At 34.2% G+C, this 20,776-nt stretch overlaps 1 protein-coding gene across 1 annotated transcript; it reads left to right on the forward strand.

The window, feature by feature from the left end:
* Window positions 1-13,431: 13,431 nt before the first annotated feature.
* LOC106795037 (uncharacterized) lies at window positions 13,432-14,180 on the forward strand. The gene is made up of 5 exons (XM_014763569.1): window positions 13,432-13,478; window positions 13,551-13,655; window positions 13,732-13,807; window positions 13,907-13,998; window positions 14,081-14,180. Exons 1-5 carry the CDS (start codon window positions 13,432-13,434, stop codon window positions 14,178-14,180), a joined length of 420 nt encoding a protein of 139 aa, XP_014619055.1.
* The last annotated feature ends 6,596 nt before the right edge of the window (window positions 14,181-20,776 follow it).

Genomic DNA, 20,776 nt, shown 5'->3' on the forward strand with positions numbered 1-20,776 from the left:
TAATTGGAAAAAGAGTCATGATAAACACTAATAGTAGTTTTGGTGAATGTGGCATGATGGTTTAGCTCCCATGTTATTTATATATAGCAAAACCTTGAAGAGCTGGCTCTATAGTAAGTGATAAGCATTCTTATTGTTGTTTGTGCACGCGAGAAATGCACAAAAATGATTGTTGGAAAAGTGACAAACATTAGTAGTAATCACCTAGCAGCCTTCTCATTTTGGATGTGAAATATTTTGGGCTATTTTACAAAAATAGGGGAATTTACTTTTAAATTTACGAAAGTAATATACTTTTTTTTTATAAAAAATAATATTTGTACGCATGTGATGCACAATTTTTTTAATGTTGGACGTATATTATAATAATTATTTTAATTATAATTTATATCTTCTGTAGATATTTTTAAATTGACTTTTGTAATTAAATATCATTGGTGGAAGTTAAAGAAATAGTTATTCAAAAAATTTATATTCCTATAAATATATATTTAATTAGTTAAACTTACTATTTTTAATTCAGTACAATATATATTTTATTTTTGTTACAAAATTATAATTCCTTAGTTGAATTGTTTTTATAATATATGTAAAACACTACTTTTATTTTATTTTAAAATATTAAGCCGAAAAAAATTCAATTTATCATATAAAAAAATACTAGTTTATACCATATATGGAGTTACAAAAATTAAAATTGGTTTTTAAGCTCCTTAGTGAGAAATACATTCACTGCTAGAAAAATTAGATTTAACATCGACAGATTAACATCAGTTTTGTCAAAAACCGATGTTAACATAAATGCAGTGGCATAATTGTAAATAATGTGTATCCATTAACATCGGTTTTCTTTAAAATCGATGTTAACGAAGTGACGTTAACATCGGTTCTTGTAAAACCGATGTTAACATTAATCCGTTAACATCGATTATGGAAGAACTGATGTTAACGTCATTTCATTAACATCGGTTTTGAAGTATGATCAGTTAACATCGGTTTGTTGAATAAAATCGATGTTAACGTTAACATCAATATGTTAAAATCGATTTTTATTGAAAATCGATGTTGAACTCAAATTTTAAATTTTATTAGACGCGACCTATTTTGCTCGCGCTCTCTTCTTCTCTGTGTACCCTGTCGCGCTCTTTTCTTCTCTGTGTATCCTCTCATGCTCTCTTCTTCTCCGTTAACATCTAAGGTTGTTGTTCTCCATTGCGCTGAAGACCGTGACAACTCGCTTATAAGGTACGTTTCGTGTACCTATGTTGTTCTATTGAATACCTAGGTCTGTTTTGGGAACTCGTGATTAACCTAAGGACCTTTTCTGGTTTCTGCTGCAAGGATTGGGGAACTCGTGGTGACCTAAGGTACATTTCATTGCCAGTCTCGCTGCCATTGTCGGTGTTGGGTTCAAGGTAAGCTTCATGTCTTCATTGTAACTCTGTGCTTCCGCGTACGTGCTCTTTGTACTCACTTCTCTCTGAAGCATGTTTATGTTCCCATTGTAATTTGTTCTTATGAAAGCTAGTCAAGGGCTTTTCATTTGCATTGCATTACCCTAATCCTCTTAATTGTTTGAAAAATATTACACTAATTGATGAAAAATGTTTAAAAAAGAAACAATTTGTATAATTTCACAAAACCTCTTAGGTTATTAGTGTCATTTACCCAAGATTGTTCGTGACTAGTCCATTCAAGTGGTGTTTGAGCCTTCCCTTGGTTGTTCGTTTATATATTAGTAAAAGAGTGGTTACTCACCTCATGGGGATAAGGGAGGTACCTTATGGCAAACATATCCTTTGCTTTGGCTCTCAACCACCATGGCCTATGTAACTCCTAATATGGTTTGTTGGCAACTCAGCTTCACAAGTACCAAACATAATAACCTTAGGCCAATCCAACAGATTGTCATTTTCCTAACCCAAATAAGTAAATGTTTTAGGAGGACTTCTCTTTGATAAGAACCTAGAGAGAACCACAACCATGCCACAAAAAGTAAGAGTAGCATCTAATATTTGTACTAACAAAATTCAGATGCTATTCAATTTAATAGTAAAAGTAGTATCTAATATTTGTTCATACTACTGACTTCTTTACATATTTATACTAATGCATTGTAATAGAATTGAATTTGTTATAACAAAATTATCTAATATTCTGCTCAACAACTACCTAGTGGAAATTGCACATAACTGCCTATGAGAAGTGGATTACTACAACCAACTTTGGTGGTTCTTGCCTTGGTGCCTTAAACATATTCCTGCAGGTAAGTGGGCTTCTGAGTAACTCTCGCAAATTGATCTAAGACATGGAAGGTGAAGAAAATAGTTGATTGTTGACTGAGAGTTGTAAGATAGGATTTATTTTATTAGTAGAATCTCAATTCTGCAGCAATGGTATTCCTTTGTATCAATTAGCTATCATAAATTCAGATGCTGTGTATTTACTTATCTACAGTTTGCATACTTGTCAGCTTTGTTTATATTCAAAGGACACTGATTTTGCTACCTAGTAGTGGTACTGGAGTAGTGCTATATGGTGTTGGCCAAACTTGATCAGAAGTTCATTGCAATTAACTAAAATCTAATGATGTTAATCTATCCATGGAGGGGTAGATAAATGTCTTCTATCCATGTCTCAACTTTTCCTCAGTATTGAAAAGATAATCTTATTTCTAAATCCCAATAGTTAATCCTGCAGCATAGGCTACTCCAACTGTTGTTGTGTGTATATTAGCAGCTCTAATTACTGGACATCCTACCAAATAAAGAGAAGTCCTAGTCCAACCATTTTGATGATGGGTGTGGGGACAGATCAATCTATGTTGCACACCAAGTTATGCAATAGTGAAGGGCCTATACTAACCCCCCCAACACACACACACACACACAATCAGAATGAAAAGCTTTATAGGTAAATTGAATTGAGTTTTAACTAAAGTGTGAAACTGTTTGAACATATTACGAGTCTCAGATTTACTTTTCAACAAATAAAGCCAACTAAACCAATGCAACAGTGAGAAAAAAAATCAAAACATGTTTCATTTATAATGGGTATGTTACACAACTTGGATACAAGTTTCATAGTATCACCACTAGGGTGACCTAATCTGGAATGCCAAGTGGCAAAAGAAAGATCACTATTAGAAAGAGTATTGACATGAGACACACTAGGATTGATTCTATTTACACTAGTTGAAACAAAATCTGGAGAAGAAGCAGAGGTTTGAGACTGATTCTGATTAGGATACTGGCTGGTATAATCCATAGGCTGAGTAGAAACTAGGAACATAGCCATCATTGTGCCTATGATGACAATAAGAAGCCTCATGAACTATAGTAGTACAACTAACTCTATCAATTAAGTCTGGTCAGTTAACTATAGCAGTACAATTAACTGTAGTTAATCTTATACATAGAAGCTAAGAAAGGAAAAAAAATATCGAATAAATATACTCCTATAAAGTAAAATATAAGGTAGTAGAGTTTTACCTCTCCAAGATCAGAATCAGGAGGCCTTTCCTGAAATTGGACACTAGGAGCATGTTGCAGCTTGGAAAGATTTTCAAGTAGTTTAGATCTAATTTCTTCAAGTAAATGACGGGAATTCTTGTTTTCCATGTTACTTGGGGCAACATGATGGGTATAATCTGGACCATAATATTCATAATACTCATGCTATGGCATTTTGTCATCAACTTCTATTCCAAGAGCAACTCCTGTCTGCCTTAACATATAAGTTGTAACATGTATAATTTTCTGTATTTGGATTAAATTCTTTACACAACAATTACTCGAGTAATACATAACTAAACATGAAAGCTGAGAAGTGAGAAACAACAACTACATGGTAAGCCCCATTGAATACTGTGAAGCTTTAGGATATGTAATTTATATTTTATAGTTCAAGACAAGCAAAATGAAACAATAACGCAACTACTTTGACCACTCCAACATAACTATTGCCACTAAACAAGTTCTTCATGTTTAGAATTCTGCATTTTATATAATCAACATATGAAAGATGGAGAAAATATTGTAATTTCATGACATTAACCCCACTTGTGGTGATTGATGTAGGTGGTGATTGAGTTATTTATTGGATTCTTGCTTTCATTTTGGACCGTGCTGCTCATCATCACAGGTACAAATGTTTGTTATCAATTAATGTTTTTATTACTTGTTCATTGCCATTAAAGACAACTGATATTTGATATACAAATTGTGTTCATGATGAGAGAACCTTAGATTATCGTTTGAGACTAAATGCGATGATTCTTGTGGACAGTTTGCATTAATCATTGTATTTAATCTTGAATTGTCCGTTTGGACAGTTTGGGGTGACTGATATTTTTATGTAGATTCATGCGTTAAGGTTAACATTATTTTGTTTAATTTGATGAAATTTCGGTACAATGCATTTCTAGTTGTTCTCTGAGTGCATACTTGATTATTGGGAAATTAATTTCACCGATTTCATGTCGTGTACTTAGAGACCAATGTGAAATGCTGCCGAAATTTTGTCAAATTTAACAAAATAGAATTAACCTTGACGCATGAAGCTAGTATAAAAAATGGTCTTCCTGAATGGGATAAGGCCACACCTATAATAAAAAAAGTGAGATTTTCATGCATCAAATAACTTTGTGAGTATCACAGAGTTATTACTTAGATGGATCGAAGTTGGATGAATGAAAGTCACATCAGCCCAGAATATGAGGAAGGCATCGAGCAGTTCTTGCAATTTGCTTCAGAAAGGAGTCGACTAGATGAAGATGGAAAATATTATTGTCCTTGCATCAATTGTTTGAACGGAAGACGACAAATACTAGATGACATACGAGAGCATCTATTGTGTGATGGGATTAAAAAGAATTACACGACGTGGATATGGCATGGTGAATTGACAGACATGTTGATGTGATCCTGACTAGGAGCAGATCGCTTGATACAGGCTACAGAGATTTGGATGATGCCACTTATAGTGAAGAAAGATAAGTCAGGATAGACGCCACAAAGATTACCTTACTAAGTCTGAGATTGGTTCAACAAGGAACCCAGAGAGAAGCTTTCACCAAATTTTATGAAAATGCCAAAAGTTCCTTTATTGAAATCAAAAACCAATACTTATAGTGTATCTGATGGGCCTTCAAAACAGTTTGGGCCAAAATTACAATAAATTAAAATTATTAATAAAAATAGAACATATTTGGTATGGGCCTTCAAATTAATCTAGGCCTTCAACAACGATTAATATGCTTAGTAGTGCCTTTGCTTTTGGGCCTTCATCTTTCTCCACTTGGGTCTTTCGTCCTTCTCCACTTAGGCCTTCGTCCTTTTCCACTTCGGCCTTCGTCCTTCTCCATTTGAGCTTTTGTCCTTCTCCACTTGGGCCTTGCTAAGTATGTCTGCTACCATTTGTTGGAGGGTATCCACTGACTGTTTAGTCTTACTCCTGTCATAAGTCCCTGTATTTGGACAATTTTAGGATTCTCATCATTCCCTCCTTCTTGGAAAACATTTGCCCTCAAATGTCCAGGATCATCACCGGGTTCAAGTACCACTTCCTTCCTTTTCTTGTTGGCTTGCTTGGCATAACTTTCATTCTTCTTTGCAACTTGCACCTTCACTTGGTCATACAATCTTTTCACATACTCAACTTTGGCCTGTGCATCCTTATGCTGAGTCTCTTGGGGCTTGCTGTTGTAAGTTGGCCTGTTAGGCAATGAAGCTTTTGGAAGGAGATCAACTTGATGTACGATGCTTCTTGAAGGTGGCAGTCCATGAGGAATCTCCTTGGGAAATGCATCTTTAAATTCCTGCAATAAGGGTTGAACACTAGGAGAAACATAAATAGTTAATTGATTAGAATTATCACTCTCTCTCTTATGTATCACTCCATCTCTCAGGTGTATCACTCTTCCTTTTTCTATTCCTCTGTGCTGCCTCACTATTGTCTTTCTCTTGTTCTCTCTTTTCTCTCATTCTGATTTAGTCATCACACACTTCTCTGAGGGATAGAGGTTTAAGAATAATTTTTTGGTCATGGTCCTGGAAAGAAATCTTGTTGGTGAAGCCATCATGCACTGCTTTGGTGTCCTCTTCAATGTTGGCCCTCACTAGTGCCATCTCCATCTCATTGTAGTACTCCTCAACAATCAAACTTCCTTGAGATAACCTTTGGAGTTTCTATCGCATGGTTCTACTGTAGCTAGTTGGAACATACCTCTTTCACATAACCCTTCTCATCTCAGTCCATGTATTTATCTCCCGCCCTTCTTCTCTCTTCATCTCTCTTTGATTTTTCTTCCACCAAACAAGGGCATAGTCTGAGAATGTAGCTGCTGCTAACTTCACCTTCTGCTCTTCAGGATAATCATTGTAGGAGAATGCATGCTGAATCTTCATCTCCCAGTCAAGGTAGGTGTCTGGGTCACTCTTGCCTTTAAAAGGGGGAACATTGAGTTTTACTCTCTCAATTTTGTCCTGCCTTTCTATTCGGTTTGGTCCATTATTGACCCTTCTGTTCCTACCATAAGGTCTCCCAACATTTGGGTTCATTTGGTGCTCTAGTCCTTCTATTCTTCTGAAGAACTCTTTATTGTTATGGTTCAACAATTGTTGCATTTGTGTAGTCATCGCGTCCAGTAATAAGCGTTGAGATTCGTCCAATTGATGATAATCACCACCACCATCATCAGCTCATGCCATAATAAACAGAGAAGAAAATCTTCTGTAGTAATTAAACAAAATTTTCAGGACCTCACCACACTTTACTCACATGTTTCTCTCTTTGATGGTAGTTCACTTGTGTTTGAGGCTCTCAATATAGGCTTTTGTGTGATGTTTTCACTCTTGCCTTTTACCACTCACTCCCTCTTAAGTTCCTGGATGAATCAAATTAGACACACAAGGTATATAATAGGAAAGACAGTTTAATTATCACAGACAGTGTAGTAGATTTAATTTGGATAACAAATCAGATTTGATTTTGGTTAACAAATTAGACTTGATTTGGATTTAGATTTGATTTGGATAGCAAATTGGATATGATTTGGATAACAGATTAGAGTTCATTTGGATAGCATATTGGATTTGATTTGGATAACAGATTAGATTTGATTTGGATAGCAGATTTGATTTGATTTGATTTGGATAACAGATCTGATTTGGATAACAAATTTTGATTTGATTTGATTTGGATAACATATCTGATTTGGATAACAAATAGAATAAACAAGGAAGATAACAAATAAGATAATAGATAAGATAACAAATAGAATAAAAAAGATTTGAATAACAGACTTGCCAAAAAAAATGCCTCTAACTGCCTCAATTTCGTGTTCAAAGATCAAACACCCACTTTCTTTTTTTCTAAAAATTTCTACAACTTTTTTTTTTAACTTGAAACAGAGTTCAAACAGATTTTTTTTTGTGTGACACAAAGTCTGAAAGAAACAAGAACAAGAACAAAAACGTGACAAGAACAAGAATGAAACAAAGACACAAACAAGAATGCAACAAGATGCAAACAAGAAAACAAATAACAAAACAAGGACAAAATACGAACCTGGACAAATTACAAAGAAAAAGAATAGGATAGGATAGAACCTGTATCAAGAGCCAAAGCTTTGATACCAGATGATGTGATCCTGACTAGGAGCGGATCGCTTGATACAGGCTACAGAGATTTGGATGACGCCACTTCCAGTGAAGAAAGATAAGTCAGGGTAGATGCCACAAGGATTACCTTGATAAGTTTGAGATTGGTTCAACAAGGAACCCAAAGAGAAGCTCTCACCAAATTTTATGAAAATTCCAAAAGTTCCTTTATTGAAAACAAAAACCAATACTTATAATGTATCTAAACAAAAAGATAAAAATAGATATGAGCTTTCAAAACAGTTTGGGCCAAAATTACAATAAATTAAAATTATTAATAAAAATAGAACATATTTGGTATGAGCCTTCAAATTAATCTAGGCCTTCAACAACGATTATGCTTAGTAGTGCCTTTGCTTTTGGGCCTTCATCTTTCTCCACTTGGGTCTTTCGTCCTTCTCCACTTGGGCCTTTATCCTTCTCCACTTGGGGCTTCATCCTTTTCCACTTCGGCCTTCGTCCTTCTCCATTTGGGCTTTTGTCCTTCTCCACTTGGGCTTTTGTCCTTCTCCACTTGGGCCTTGCTAAGTATGCCTGCTACCATTTGTTGGAGGGTATCCACTGACTGTTTGGTCCTACTCCTGGTCATAGGTCCCTGTATTTGGACAGTTTTAGGATTCTCATCACATGTAGAGTAGGTCCTAATCTGAACCGTTTGATATAGAAATGGGAGATCGCTTGGAGGATATGATGCGTGACCTTGGACAAGAGTCTTTTTAGCAAGCACATGCGCCTATGTATGAAGGATTGCAACGTGATTCAAAGAAGCCTTTGTATACGTGGTGCAAGAATTCCTTGACGCTGTTGTCGGCGGTGTTAAGTCTAGTTAATGTCAAGGCAGATATGGGTGGAGTGACAAAAACTTTAGTTCACTACTTCAAGTAGTGCATGATATGCTTCCAGAGGAAAACACGTTGCCTAAAAGTTACTATCAGGCCAAGAAGATACTGTGCCCGATGGGTATGGAGTATCAGAAGATTCATGCTTGCCCCAATGATTGCATATTGTACATGCATGAATTCGAAGAAATGTCCAAATGCCCTAAGTGTGGGGCATCACGGTACAAAGTGAAGGATGGTGAGGACTGCAGTTCTGATGAAAATTCAAAGAATGGCCCTCCAGCGAAGGTGTTGTGGTATCTTCCCATCATTCCAAGGTTTAAGCGTCTTTTTGCTAATGCAGACAACGCAAAAGACCTTACCTGGCATGCAAATGGGAGAAACTTTGATGGAATGGTCCGTCATCTGGCTGACTGCTCCCAGTGGAAGAAGATTAATCATTTGTATCCGGATTTCGGCAAAGAGGCAATAAATCTTAGGCTTGGACTAGCCAGTAATGGAATGAATCCATATGGCAATTTAGGCACTCAACACAGTTCATGGCCAGTTCTACTAGTAATTTACAATTTGCCTCCTTGGTTGTGCATGAAGCGAAAATACATGATGTTGTCTATGATAATAGCGGGCCTAGGGCAACCTGGAAATGACATTGTTGTTTATCTAAGTCCGTTGATAGAAGACCTGACAAAGTTGTGGGACGAGGGGGTTTTAGTGTTTGATGGGTTTCGTAAGGAGACTTTTCAAATGCGTGCAATGCTTTTTTGTACCATTAATGACTTTCCAGCATATGGGAATCTGAGCGGTTACAGTGTTAAGGGTCATCATGCATGCCCCACCTGTCAAGAAGACACAGGCTACATACAACTGAAACATGGTAGGAAAACAATGTACACAAGGAATCACTGTTTTCTAAAACCTCATCACCCTTACAGGCGATTGAAAAAAGCATTTAATGGAAGTCAAGAGCACGAAACTGTGCCGATACCGTTGACTGATGAGCAGGTCTTCCAACAGGTTCAACACCTGAATACTATATTTGGAAAGACCCAAAAGAAGGATAAAAGTAAGACTTCCATATGGAAGAAGAGGTCTATTTTGTTTGATCTTCCGTATTGTCTGATCTAGATGTTAGACATTGTATTAATGTTATTCATGTGGAGAAAAATGTATGTGATAATGTTATTGGGATGCTCTTTAACATTCAAGGCAAGATGAAAGATAGTTTAAATACTTGTCAAGATCTAATTGAGATGGGTATACAATCACATTTACATCCAAGGTCTGATGGTAAAAACTATACTTGCCTCCAACTTGTCATACTTTGTATGGAAAGGAGAAGATTAGTTTTTGTCAGTGTCTGCGCCAGGTCAAAGTCCCACAAGGATACTCTTCAAATATTATGAGTCTTGTTCAGTTGAAGGATCCTAAGTTGGTAGGGTTAAAGTTTCACGATTGTCACATCTTGATGCAACAATTGTTAGTCGTGGTCATACGAGACATTTTGCCTAACAAAGTCAGGTTAGCCATAACTCGGCTCTGCTTTTTCTTCAATGCCATATGTAGCAAAGTCCTTGATCTTGTGAAGTTAGATGAGCTGGAAAATGAGGCTGCTATTATATTGTGTTAGTTGGAGATGTATTTTCCTCATGCTTTCTTTGACATCATGGTTCACTTAATTGTTCATTTGGTCAGAGAAATCAAATGTTGTGGTCCTGTTTATTTGTGGTGGATGTACTCGGTTAAGCCATACATGAAGATCTTAAAAGTGTATACCAAGAATCTACATTGTCCGGAAGCATCTATTGTTGAAAGGTACATTGCAGAAGAAGCCATTGAATTTTGTTTAGAGTACATTGAAAAGGATAAACCTTTTGGGCTTCCCCAGTCTTGGCATGACGAAAGAGTGGGTGGTAAGGGTTCAAGAGGACTTTATGTTATCACTCCAACTGTAGAAGATTTGCAACAAGCTCACTTGTATGTGTTTAATAATAGTAATGAAGTTTTTCCATACAAACTTCAGCATGAAGCTTTAATCAAACAAAAGTAATCCAAAAATGTCAAAGAACTGGCTCTTGAAAAAGCATAACAAGACTTTCTTTGATTGGTTTAAAGATACAATCTTTGCTGATGAAAATGTTTTTGAAACTTTAAGAAAGCTAGCAGATGGGCCTAAAAGAAATATTATAACTTGGCAAGTATACGACATAAACAAGTATTCCTTTTACACAAAAGCACAAGACGACAAATGTACAATGCAAAACAGCGAGGTCACCCTAAGGGCTAAATCTCAACACTTCGCAAGTGTGCATGATGACAATCCCTGTGTAGCTTCCATCCCTTACTTTGGGTTCATTGATGAAATTTGGGAGCTTAACTATGTCAAATTTATTGTATGTGTTTTCAAATGTAAATGGGTTGATAGCAACACCGGTGTGTGGACCGATGATGTAGGATTTACGTTGGTAGACCTAAAGAAACTAGCTTACCACAATGACCCTTTCATCATGGCAGAACAAGCTAAACAAATATTTTATGTGCAAGACCCTTGTGACGAAAGGTGGTCCGTGGTTCTACACGGGAAAACAATCGGTGTTAATGTAGAAGACGATGATTCATACATGGACACTTATGTTAGTCCTTTGTCCACACAAATGACTCCTAACGTCGTCGGAGAAGAATAAGCTTCAATAAATTGATTTACATAACTAATTCAATTTTTTAATAATGTTAACTAACTCAAGTTTTTCTATTTACAGGACTATGGCTACTCCACCTGCCTCACCTCCTCCTCCTCCTCCTGCAGTAGCATCAGCTTCTCCGTCTACCTTGAAGCAGACACGCAAAGCCACACAACTACGATCCTTGGCCACTAGACCACCTGGGGCAAACAAACTAGTGGTCCATGTCGATCCTGCGACCAGCAAGGCCGACGGTCCCTACAAGAAAAAAATTAAGAACATATTTGGGGATTGTCGCTCATGATAAGGTCGACGTGACATACGAGACCTGGAAGGAAGTCCCTGCTGCTTAGAAGGATTTGATATGTGAGGATATTTAGGTAATTTTGTTTTCATCTTTGATTTTCTTTATTAGCCAAAATTTATAATTTACTAACAATAAAACCTAATTTATTTTTTGTCAGGCGGAATTTGATATCGCTGAAACTTCTGACGGTAGGACAAAGAAGAAGGTACTTTAGACTATCGGCGAGCGGTGGAGACAGTTTAAATCTGATTTGACTAGGAAATGGGCACTTGTAGCCGACAAGGATGGTGTGGACGACACTGTTTGTGAAAAATATGGCATCAACAAGGAGAAATGGGCCCAGTTTTGTCAGACCTGCAAAGACCCCTCGTGGGAGGTATGCACTTTGTAATGTTAATTGTTTTCCACTAAAAATTCAGTTCTTATAATAGATTGTAGTAATCATTTTCATACCTTGTTCCATTTTTGCAGGATGTGCAGAAAAAGGCATAGGCCATCCAAAAGCAAAACACCGCCCCTCACGTGTTATCTCGTGGGGGTTATGAATATTTAGAACAGAAGCTGATGGCTGAGAAGAAAAAGAAAAGACTGGAGGAAGATGGCCCGCACCTAGAAAATTGGCCAGATGACATCTGAGGCAGCAAAGGAAATCGCCGAGAAGATTGTAAGTCATTTTCAATTAAGAATTGTAATTATCTTTGTTTATTCTGTGAATGCCTTGGACAAATATATGTGTTCTGTACATAATTCTTTGGAGGAGCAGGCGTCACAGGGTTCGTTTGTCCCCCATGGACATCAGGATCTCCTGACTGCTGCCATTGAGCGACTGCAACACTCTAGCTGTGTGCGTGCTACTGGAGCCGGTGTCACCATCAAGCAATACTTTGGACCGGCTGAATGGACCTCCCGCACTTCTTCCTCCATTGCTCCAGAAGAACTAGAGCAGTTGACTCAACAAATCAGGGACCAGCTGGAGGAGTCGATCACAGAAAAAGTGACTCGGTAGCTGATGTTATCCTTCAACTAGATGCAGTTCCAGTTGCAATCACAGATCCAATCACAGGGAGTTGCACTGCCTCCGGAGCTTGAGGTTGGTCCCTCAGCTGCTCGTATCAGCACAAAGGGGAGTTGTGTTGATCCCTCAGCGACTGATCTAGACACGGGTGACTCAGACAAATGCCGGTTATACATCGAAGAAAATCCTTCCTGCCTGGTTGCCCTAGGAAGAGTTTATGAGGGTTCCACAATCATTGATAACATCCATTTGTTGCATGATCAAGTGAAGGTTGGTGTTGAGTAGATTAAAGATGTAGATGTTCCCATTCCTGTACCCACTAACGAGGTTATTTTAGTGGGGCAGACACTTAACACCTTCCTTGCTTGGCCATCACATCTCGTAAAACGTTTATCAGAACATGTATTTTACTCTCATTACATGCTTCTCTTTTCAATTGAATTGTTCACTGTAATTAAATTATGTTAATTAACTATGTTGGATAAACAGGGAGCTGTGTCTCCAGCAAAACCTACAGATAGGCCGGATCCTGAGGTCGATGATCCCCTATATCTGATGACATTGACCATCCCACAACTTTTTTTGAAACCGTTGCAGGTTATGTGGGATGCTTCCCTATTCAGGCTGCTTAATTCAGACTTCCCCTTGTACATAAAGCATGAAGATCTGTCTGAAATAGCCCACGGTGGTCAATGTCTCAGCATCTCTGTTATACAGTTGTGGATTATGTAAGTCAATTTAGATTATTGTTAATTACCTAAGTTATTGTTTTAAATCCATACATAATTTACTTTGTGTTAACAACAATAGGCATCTGACTGAGACAAGTATGCGATTGGGGAATTCCAATGTTTATGGATTACTCGAGCCACAGTCCATCCAGAGATTTGGGCAATCGCAGTTTGAATCAGAAAGTTACATGAAGAATTGGATGCAGAGTTCAAAACGGGATGTCTACCTGGGAGCCTACCTGAATGGGTAAGTAAAACTGAACAAATGAATTTAAATAATGTATAATACTTCAATAACCTATATTGGTCTCCACTGCAGTGCACACTGGCAAATGGTCGTCATTTTGTCTAAGAAAAGTCTTGTTGTCTGGTTTTATTCCTTGCATCATAGGCCAGACAATTATCTGAAAGGAATAATTAACAGGTCTATTCCTTTTCAATACATTTGCATTACCATTAGTCAGCAACATCAATATTTTAATGTTCCTTGTATTCAACAGTGCTTTGAAAGGAGTTGATGGTACTCCACAACCTAAATCCAAGGCTGCCGTAGGTGCTAGGTGGATTGTTGTTAAAGTAAATAATTTAAACAATGCTTTTACTTATATATATTTTATGTCTGTGTACACTAATCTGTAGTTAACATTGAATATCTAAATTTCATTATGTATTTAGTGTAATAAACAAAAAGGAAGCACTAAGTGTGGCTATTACGTGATACACTGGCTGTCAACTATAATCTCAGGAAGTTTCAGGAATAATTGGGAAATGGTAATTGTTTATTTCAAACAAATTTGATTTTTCTTATCATTTGGTATTATATTATTAACTTATGTTTTATTTTATCATGTTGTATTTTAATGATGTTAGACCATTGGAATTAGACACATTGAAGGCATTTCGCATCCAGTGGGCAAACTATTATCTCAAAGTTAGAAATGAAACTTAGTTTACAGTACCTTGTAATTTTAGTTAGGATGTTAAGCAACTTAGGATGTTAGGAAACTTTGTAATTTTAGTTTAATTCATTAGTTTACTAGCTAGCTTTCTGCTAAAAACTTTTTCAAAATAGAATGCAAATGATATATGTTGTGTGGTCTGATTCAAATTTATAGGATAATTTTTGGGTTTATTGAAAAAACAGACAGTATATTGAAAAAATTTCCTAATAACAACATCGATTTTTTAAATAAATCGATGTTAACCAACGTAAACAACATTGATTTTTCCAAAAACCGATGTTAACTATTAACAAAAACCGATGTTAACTTCCAAAACATTAACATCAGTTTTCAACAAAAACCGATATTAACTATTAATGTTAACATCGGTTGTCTATAAAAATTGATGTTAATGTATCAGTTAACATCGGTTTTCTACAAAAACCGATGTCAACTTTCAACGTTACGATGAACATTGATTCCTTTTCTTTGTCTAATTCTTATTATATAACATCAATTATTTAAATAACCGATGTTATCATTTTGATGTTAGCATCAGTTTTCGAAAACCAATGTTAATGTTAATACTTTCAACATCGACACTTTCAACATCAGTTAATAACTGATGTTGAAAGTCCTAAATAATCGATGTAAAAAACATATTTTCTAGTAGTGATTTATCAATTATTTTATACATGACTATCACTCTTCATCAAACTCACTTTTTCAGTTAAAATTTCATCACAGTTAAACTTCTTCAAATTATACACATAATTTTCTTTTTGTTATCTTTTCCATCATCTCAATATTTAAAAATATTATCAAAATTTTCAAGATTTTTACTAAATTTATCATCTTCTGCAAAATAAGAATGATAAAATAGCAATACATTCTAGTGATAGTGAGTAGAAAAATGTTAAGCTATTGTGGTATAAAAATAATTCATATAAGAATTTTTAATACAAGATAACCAAATAAATAACCAATGGTTAGTTAAGAAAAAAAAAACAATGTGATCAAATTCAGCTGGTTAAGAAGTATGTGTAATTAAATTATTGTAAATTTTTGGATACATAATTTCAATTCCTATGAATAAAAAAAAATTGTAATCACATAGAAGATTTAATATTTATGTTGATGAGTTTTTTTAATTTTTTTATTTTTATTATTACTATGCAAGACACATACCAGTTAAGGATATATTATATATATCATAATTATATAATATATAATTAAAAGAAAGATGATCAAATTTGAGAATGTAATTAACTTCTGAAAGTTTCATAAATTCAACGGGTCAATTCCTATGAATTTATTTCATATAAAATAACTCAAAAGAAATTGTTTAAAGTATTTTTTTTGGCGGAAAAAAGTGTACCAAAATTTCATACTTTATGTTATAAAAGATCGCCTTTATATTGCAAGTTAAATTTCTAAATCCTGACTTTGATTTATTTGTCTACTTTTTAATAGTTAGAAATCGCTACAAATTTGTCTAATTGTACAAAATTGATACAAATTTCTTCAATTAAATCAAAGTCAACTTTCATAATTTAGACTTGGTGAGTGTTTGGTGTGGCTTCCAATGTGTGTTTATCTAAAAAATCACATCAAAATCTATTATATTGGATACACAGAAGCTAAGCCTTATAGCTTCACATGAGACGTGCGTGTGTCAAAAGTTACTGGAAATGAAACCAAACATACTATTAAATAATAAAGGTAAATTTTTTTAAAACATAGGAGTATTAGGTTTTGGGAAAAAAAACCATTTCAGAAAATTTTAGGAAAACAACCCTTAATTAATTTAGCCTAGCATACAGATATATATAATTAAGGTTGAAGGATGATTAAAGTTTTTAATTGTTTTGATGATACATTCATGAATTTTAACGAAAAAGTAATTTTTAAATATTTTGAATGCATTTTAATTATTTAGTATTAACATTTATATGATAACAAGTGGAAATTATTTTGGATAAATATATATATTTTTAAAAAATAATACTAAAACTAAAGAAAATACAAAAAATCCTGAAAAAACAAAAATTTAATAATAAAAATTATAAAATTGAATAAATTATTGAAATAAAAAATACGAATTTTAAAAAGTGAAATATGATTATAAAACAAAAATAGATGGGAATGAGTCAGAGATTCTTTCATGAGCCCCATACAACATTATCGATTAGCTAAGTTAAGGTGTAAGACAACTATAAAAGGCAAGGGAATTTCTTTAAAATGAACTAAACATGACCAGTAGTAGTCATCACATAGAAGAAAATAGGCTAAATTGCACTTTTGATCCCCTACTTTAGCTCCAATTTTGTATTTGGTCTCCCGCTAATTTTAATTCATGAATTGAATCCTTTATTTTGTAAAAAAGTACAATATTGGTCCCCTGACGTCACAATACGTTGACCGTTAGGCAGTGACGTTGATTGCCACGTGTCAACGTTTGATAGACACGTAAAAATAAACATTCTCGGCTGCCTTCCTCTCCTTCTTCAAACTCGACCCTGTGACCTCCCCTTCCTCCTCAAACACAAAACCATTCTCGACTGCATCCTCCCTCTCCCGACCACCACTCCCATTGTAATTCACCTCCCCTTCCTTAGCCTCATACTCAAACCCCAATCCCATCACCTCATTGTCCACCCCATCCATAGTAGCCCTGAAATCCCCATCCCCGGAATGACCCATCTACCCAAACTCAACCATATCCATCTCCATTATCCCCATCACGATCGCCGTGATCCCCATCCTCAATCCCCATCAACTCATTCCCACCATGACCACCAACAACAAGTGCAACATCCCCAAACACATCCTTATACCTAAGAAAATTAGACCAATGAGTAAGCCCCTCCACCCAGTCAAACTCACTCACATCATCACAATCCCCTCCTCCTCCGGACCCAAAAAACTCGGGCCTCTTGATCTTCTGCTTCACAAGCAAATACTGGTGCCGCATGTTCTGCACCTTCGTCGAAACGTCCTTCCAACTCCACTGCCAAGGGTACGCCATGGGATCGCGAACGTGATGCACCAAATTCACGTGACAAGCAATCGGCTTGAAATTCTTCTCCCGCGTCCGCATTTTTGCTAGCGAACCGTCCTCCACCATCTCCCTGTACTTGTCGATTAGGGTTTTCTCCTCCGCCTCGGTCCATTTCCTCCGCCTCAGAGGAATCATCGGTAACCGATAATCTCTACTCCGATGTTCTGGCTATGTTTTTCCTCTTCTTCCTCCTCCTCTTTCTCTTCCTTCGCGAGCACCAAAACCTTTTCCGACAGTGATTCTGATTGCATCGAGAATGCGCAGATCATGCAGGTTGTTTAAAAAAAAATTGCTTTTTCAATCCACGATTTTAACCTAGCGGTTGGCTAATCGAATGACACGCGGCAGTCAACATTGCTTCTTAATGATCAACGTCCAATTGAGGCATTCATGACCAATATTGTAGGATTTTACAAAACATGGGAACCCAATTTGTGAATTAAATTACCGGAGGAGAACCTAATGCAAAATTGAAACTAAAATGGGGGACCAAAAATGCAATTTAGTCAAGAAAATGTTGATTCTTATATTTGTTGTTTGTGCACGTGAGAAAATGCACAAATTGATCGGCAGAATGAGAAACACATATGTAGTCACGTAGCAGCCTTCTCATTTTGGATGTGATGTGAAACATTAATCTTATTTTTTAAAGAAAAAAACGGCCAATTTACTTTTTTTTTTTGGATAAGGGTAATTTACTTTTAAAGTTGTCAAATATACTTGTGAAAAAAATTACCTTTATGTTACAAGTTCTACTTTTTAACGTCTATTATTATTATTATTATTATTATTTAATTTGGTAATTAAAATTTGCCACAATTTTTTTTTTCTGGTGGTGCATAAATCACTAGAAGTTTTCGCTCAAAATCAACTTTGACTTTTAGAAGTCTGATTTATACCATAAGTAAAAATAAAAATAAAAATTATATTACTTTAATAATTTTAGAAGTAAACTACACCATTTTAGTAAAACAAAAAACCCTTAATTTTGGCCCAGACATATATGTTGAAGGATCATTAATGAATATTTTGTTATCATAAATCTATTAATCTTTTAATATATTTTAATTGTTTTATATTAATTAATTTTTATGTTAACATGTAGAGATTCATTTTTAAATAGAGTTTAATTCATAAAAGTTAACCAACTTATTTTATTTGATAAGTTATAATTAAATTACTTCATAAAGCCTTTTACATAGTGCATAACTTTATTCCTCTTCTAAATACTAATTATTTAATTCGTATTTTGAATAGAGAATTGAATCGCACTTATCACTTCTTTTGAGGAAAATTTAAAAGAACAAAAAAGACATATTTTTGGTGTAGGATGGCTGGATAATATGAAGAGTTATAGAGAAAAACACTAATCCAGTGTAACGTAAGTCATAGTTCAAAAGGACGAAAGAGTATTCATATTTTCTTAATTTTGTGTGCGGCATATTACTTACTTTTTATTTGAGGGGATAAGGTCGTACACAATGAAATTTATATGAATCTTTTAAATCTAAAATATGATTTTGATGAGTAATGATACATTGTTCATTAAAATAAAAAATAATTTTGTAAACTAATGTCTAAAGACATTAATTAAGAAATAAAAAGAAAAACATTTATTATGAAAATAATAAGAGAACATAAAAAAGTATGTATAACTTAATTTTGTGCATTCGAATAATTTTTTTTATTTTTTTAATCAATAATATCCTAAAAGCATTGATTAACATTTTTCTATAAAAAAATTCAATCGAAATGTGAAATTTAATTTTTCAGTAAGTTAAAATTAATGATAAACAATACCACTTGTTTATGTCTACTATTTTTCCTATATATAATCGAATAAAAACACTTTTAAACAGGATTCAGAGTCATGTTAGAGGTTTGTGTAACCCGACATAAATATTAGAGCTGTCAAAATGGGTTCCGGCCCGTGGGCCAGCCCGGCCCACTGCGGACTAGAGGTGGATCAAGCTCAATTTTTTTAAAAAAAATTGGTAACTTTTCAGTCCGGCCCACTTAGCCTGTGGGTTAGGTGGGCTCAACCCGTGGGTTGGTGGGTCAGCCCATCAACCAACCAAATTTAAATAATATATTGTTTTATTATTATTATAAATTTATAATTATTAAGAAATTAAATTTTTATTTTGTAGCTAACAATATAAGTGACAATTCACATTCATAGAACCATAGCAAAGCCCAATTGAATTAGCAATTATTAATTTGTTAATGGTCCGCAAGGCAACTACGCAAAGCCTGCACCTTTCTTAATTTCTTAAAAATATAATTTCTTAATATTTTATTGGTATTTAATATTATTTAATATATATATATATATATATATATATATATATATATATATATATCAATAAATTTATCTTTTTCTAAATATTTAGTATCATATTAAATATAATTACATTAAAATTGAGTAAAAAAATTAATTATATTTTTAATTAAGCAGGTATTATCTTCAAACATGTTTAAGCCTATTGAAAATTTCCATGATTTGCTCCTTATGTGTATAAATTAAAAAGAAAATAGTAAATATAAATTTATAATTATTTAAATTTAAATTCATTAAACTTTTGTATTATAAAATATTTATAAAATAAATTTTTTATTATTTTATAATTTATTATAAATAATTCATTATAAATGAAATTTGTAAATATTATGAATATCTTTTAAAATTAAACATATTGATGATCAATCTTTTCATGGGGTTATCATCGTAAAATACAATATATCAAATATTATGATTTATTAAAATAACTTATCATATATGTTCTTATAACCTGTATATTTAATATCTGTTATTTAAATAAGTAAAGAGAGTAAAATATAAAATAATTAACTTTAACTTTGAAATCATCAAAGATATGAGTATAGTTTTATAGCATATAATCACAATAATTGTTCTTAAAATAATCATAACAATAATGTGAGTAAATTTTACATTTATATAGTTTTTCACTCACATAATCAATATGAAGTAATGGGTAAAAGCATAACAATAATTGTTCTTAAAATAATCATAATAATGTGTGTTGTTTTATTTATTAGACTTATTAATGATATTGTTTATTTTTTTTTTTTGTCTTTGTAGATGAAATTAATGGTGATGTTGAAAAAGAAGAGGAAGTTGCTCTGGATTTCACAGTCCATGACTCTAATGTTTAATTTCAATAGATTAGAAGTTTATTCTTGATGATATTTAAATTTCAATTATCTTAATGTTGAATGTTTATTTTGAAGACTTCAATCACTTTAATATTGAATGTTTGGATTTGATTTAGTTTGTTTTTTATATTGAATTTTATTTTAAATTGTTTGGAATAATTTAATTTTTTTTTACAAAAAAAGGCAGAAAAGTGGATCAACCCGCATAACCCACCAATCCGTGATGGACCGAGCCGGGCTGACATTTTGTTAGCCCACACAAAAGTGGGCCAAGCTGGACTAGCCCACTTTTAGCTTAACCCGTTGCGGGCCAACCAACGTGGGCTGGACTGACCCGTTTTGACAGCTCTAATAAATATATTGATA

Source organism: Glycine max, chromosome 11, assembly GCF_000004515.6.
Source record: "Glycine max cultivar Williams 82 chromosome 11, Glycine_max_v4.0, whole genome shotgun sequence".
Classification (NCBI taxonomy): domain Eukaryota; kingdom Viridiplantae; phylum Streptophyta; class Magnoliopsida; order Fabales; family Fabaceae; genus Glycine; species Glycine max.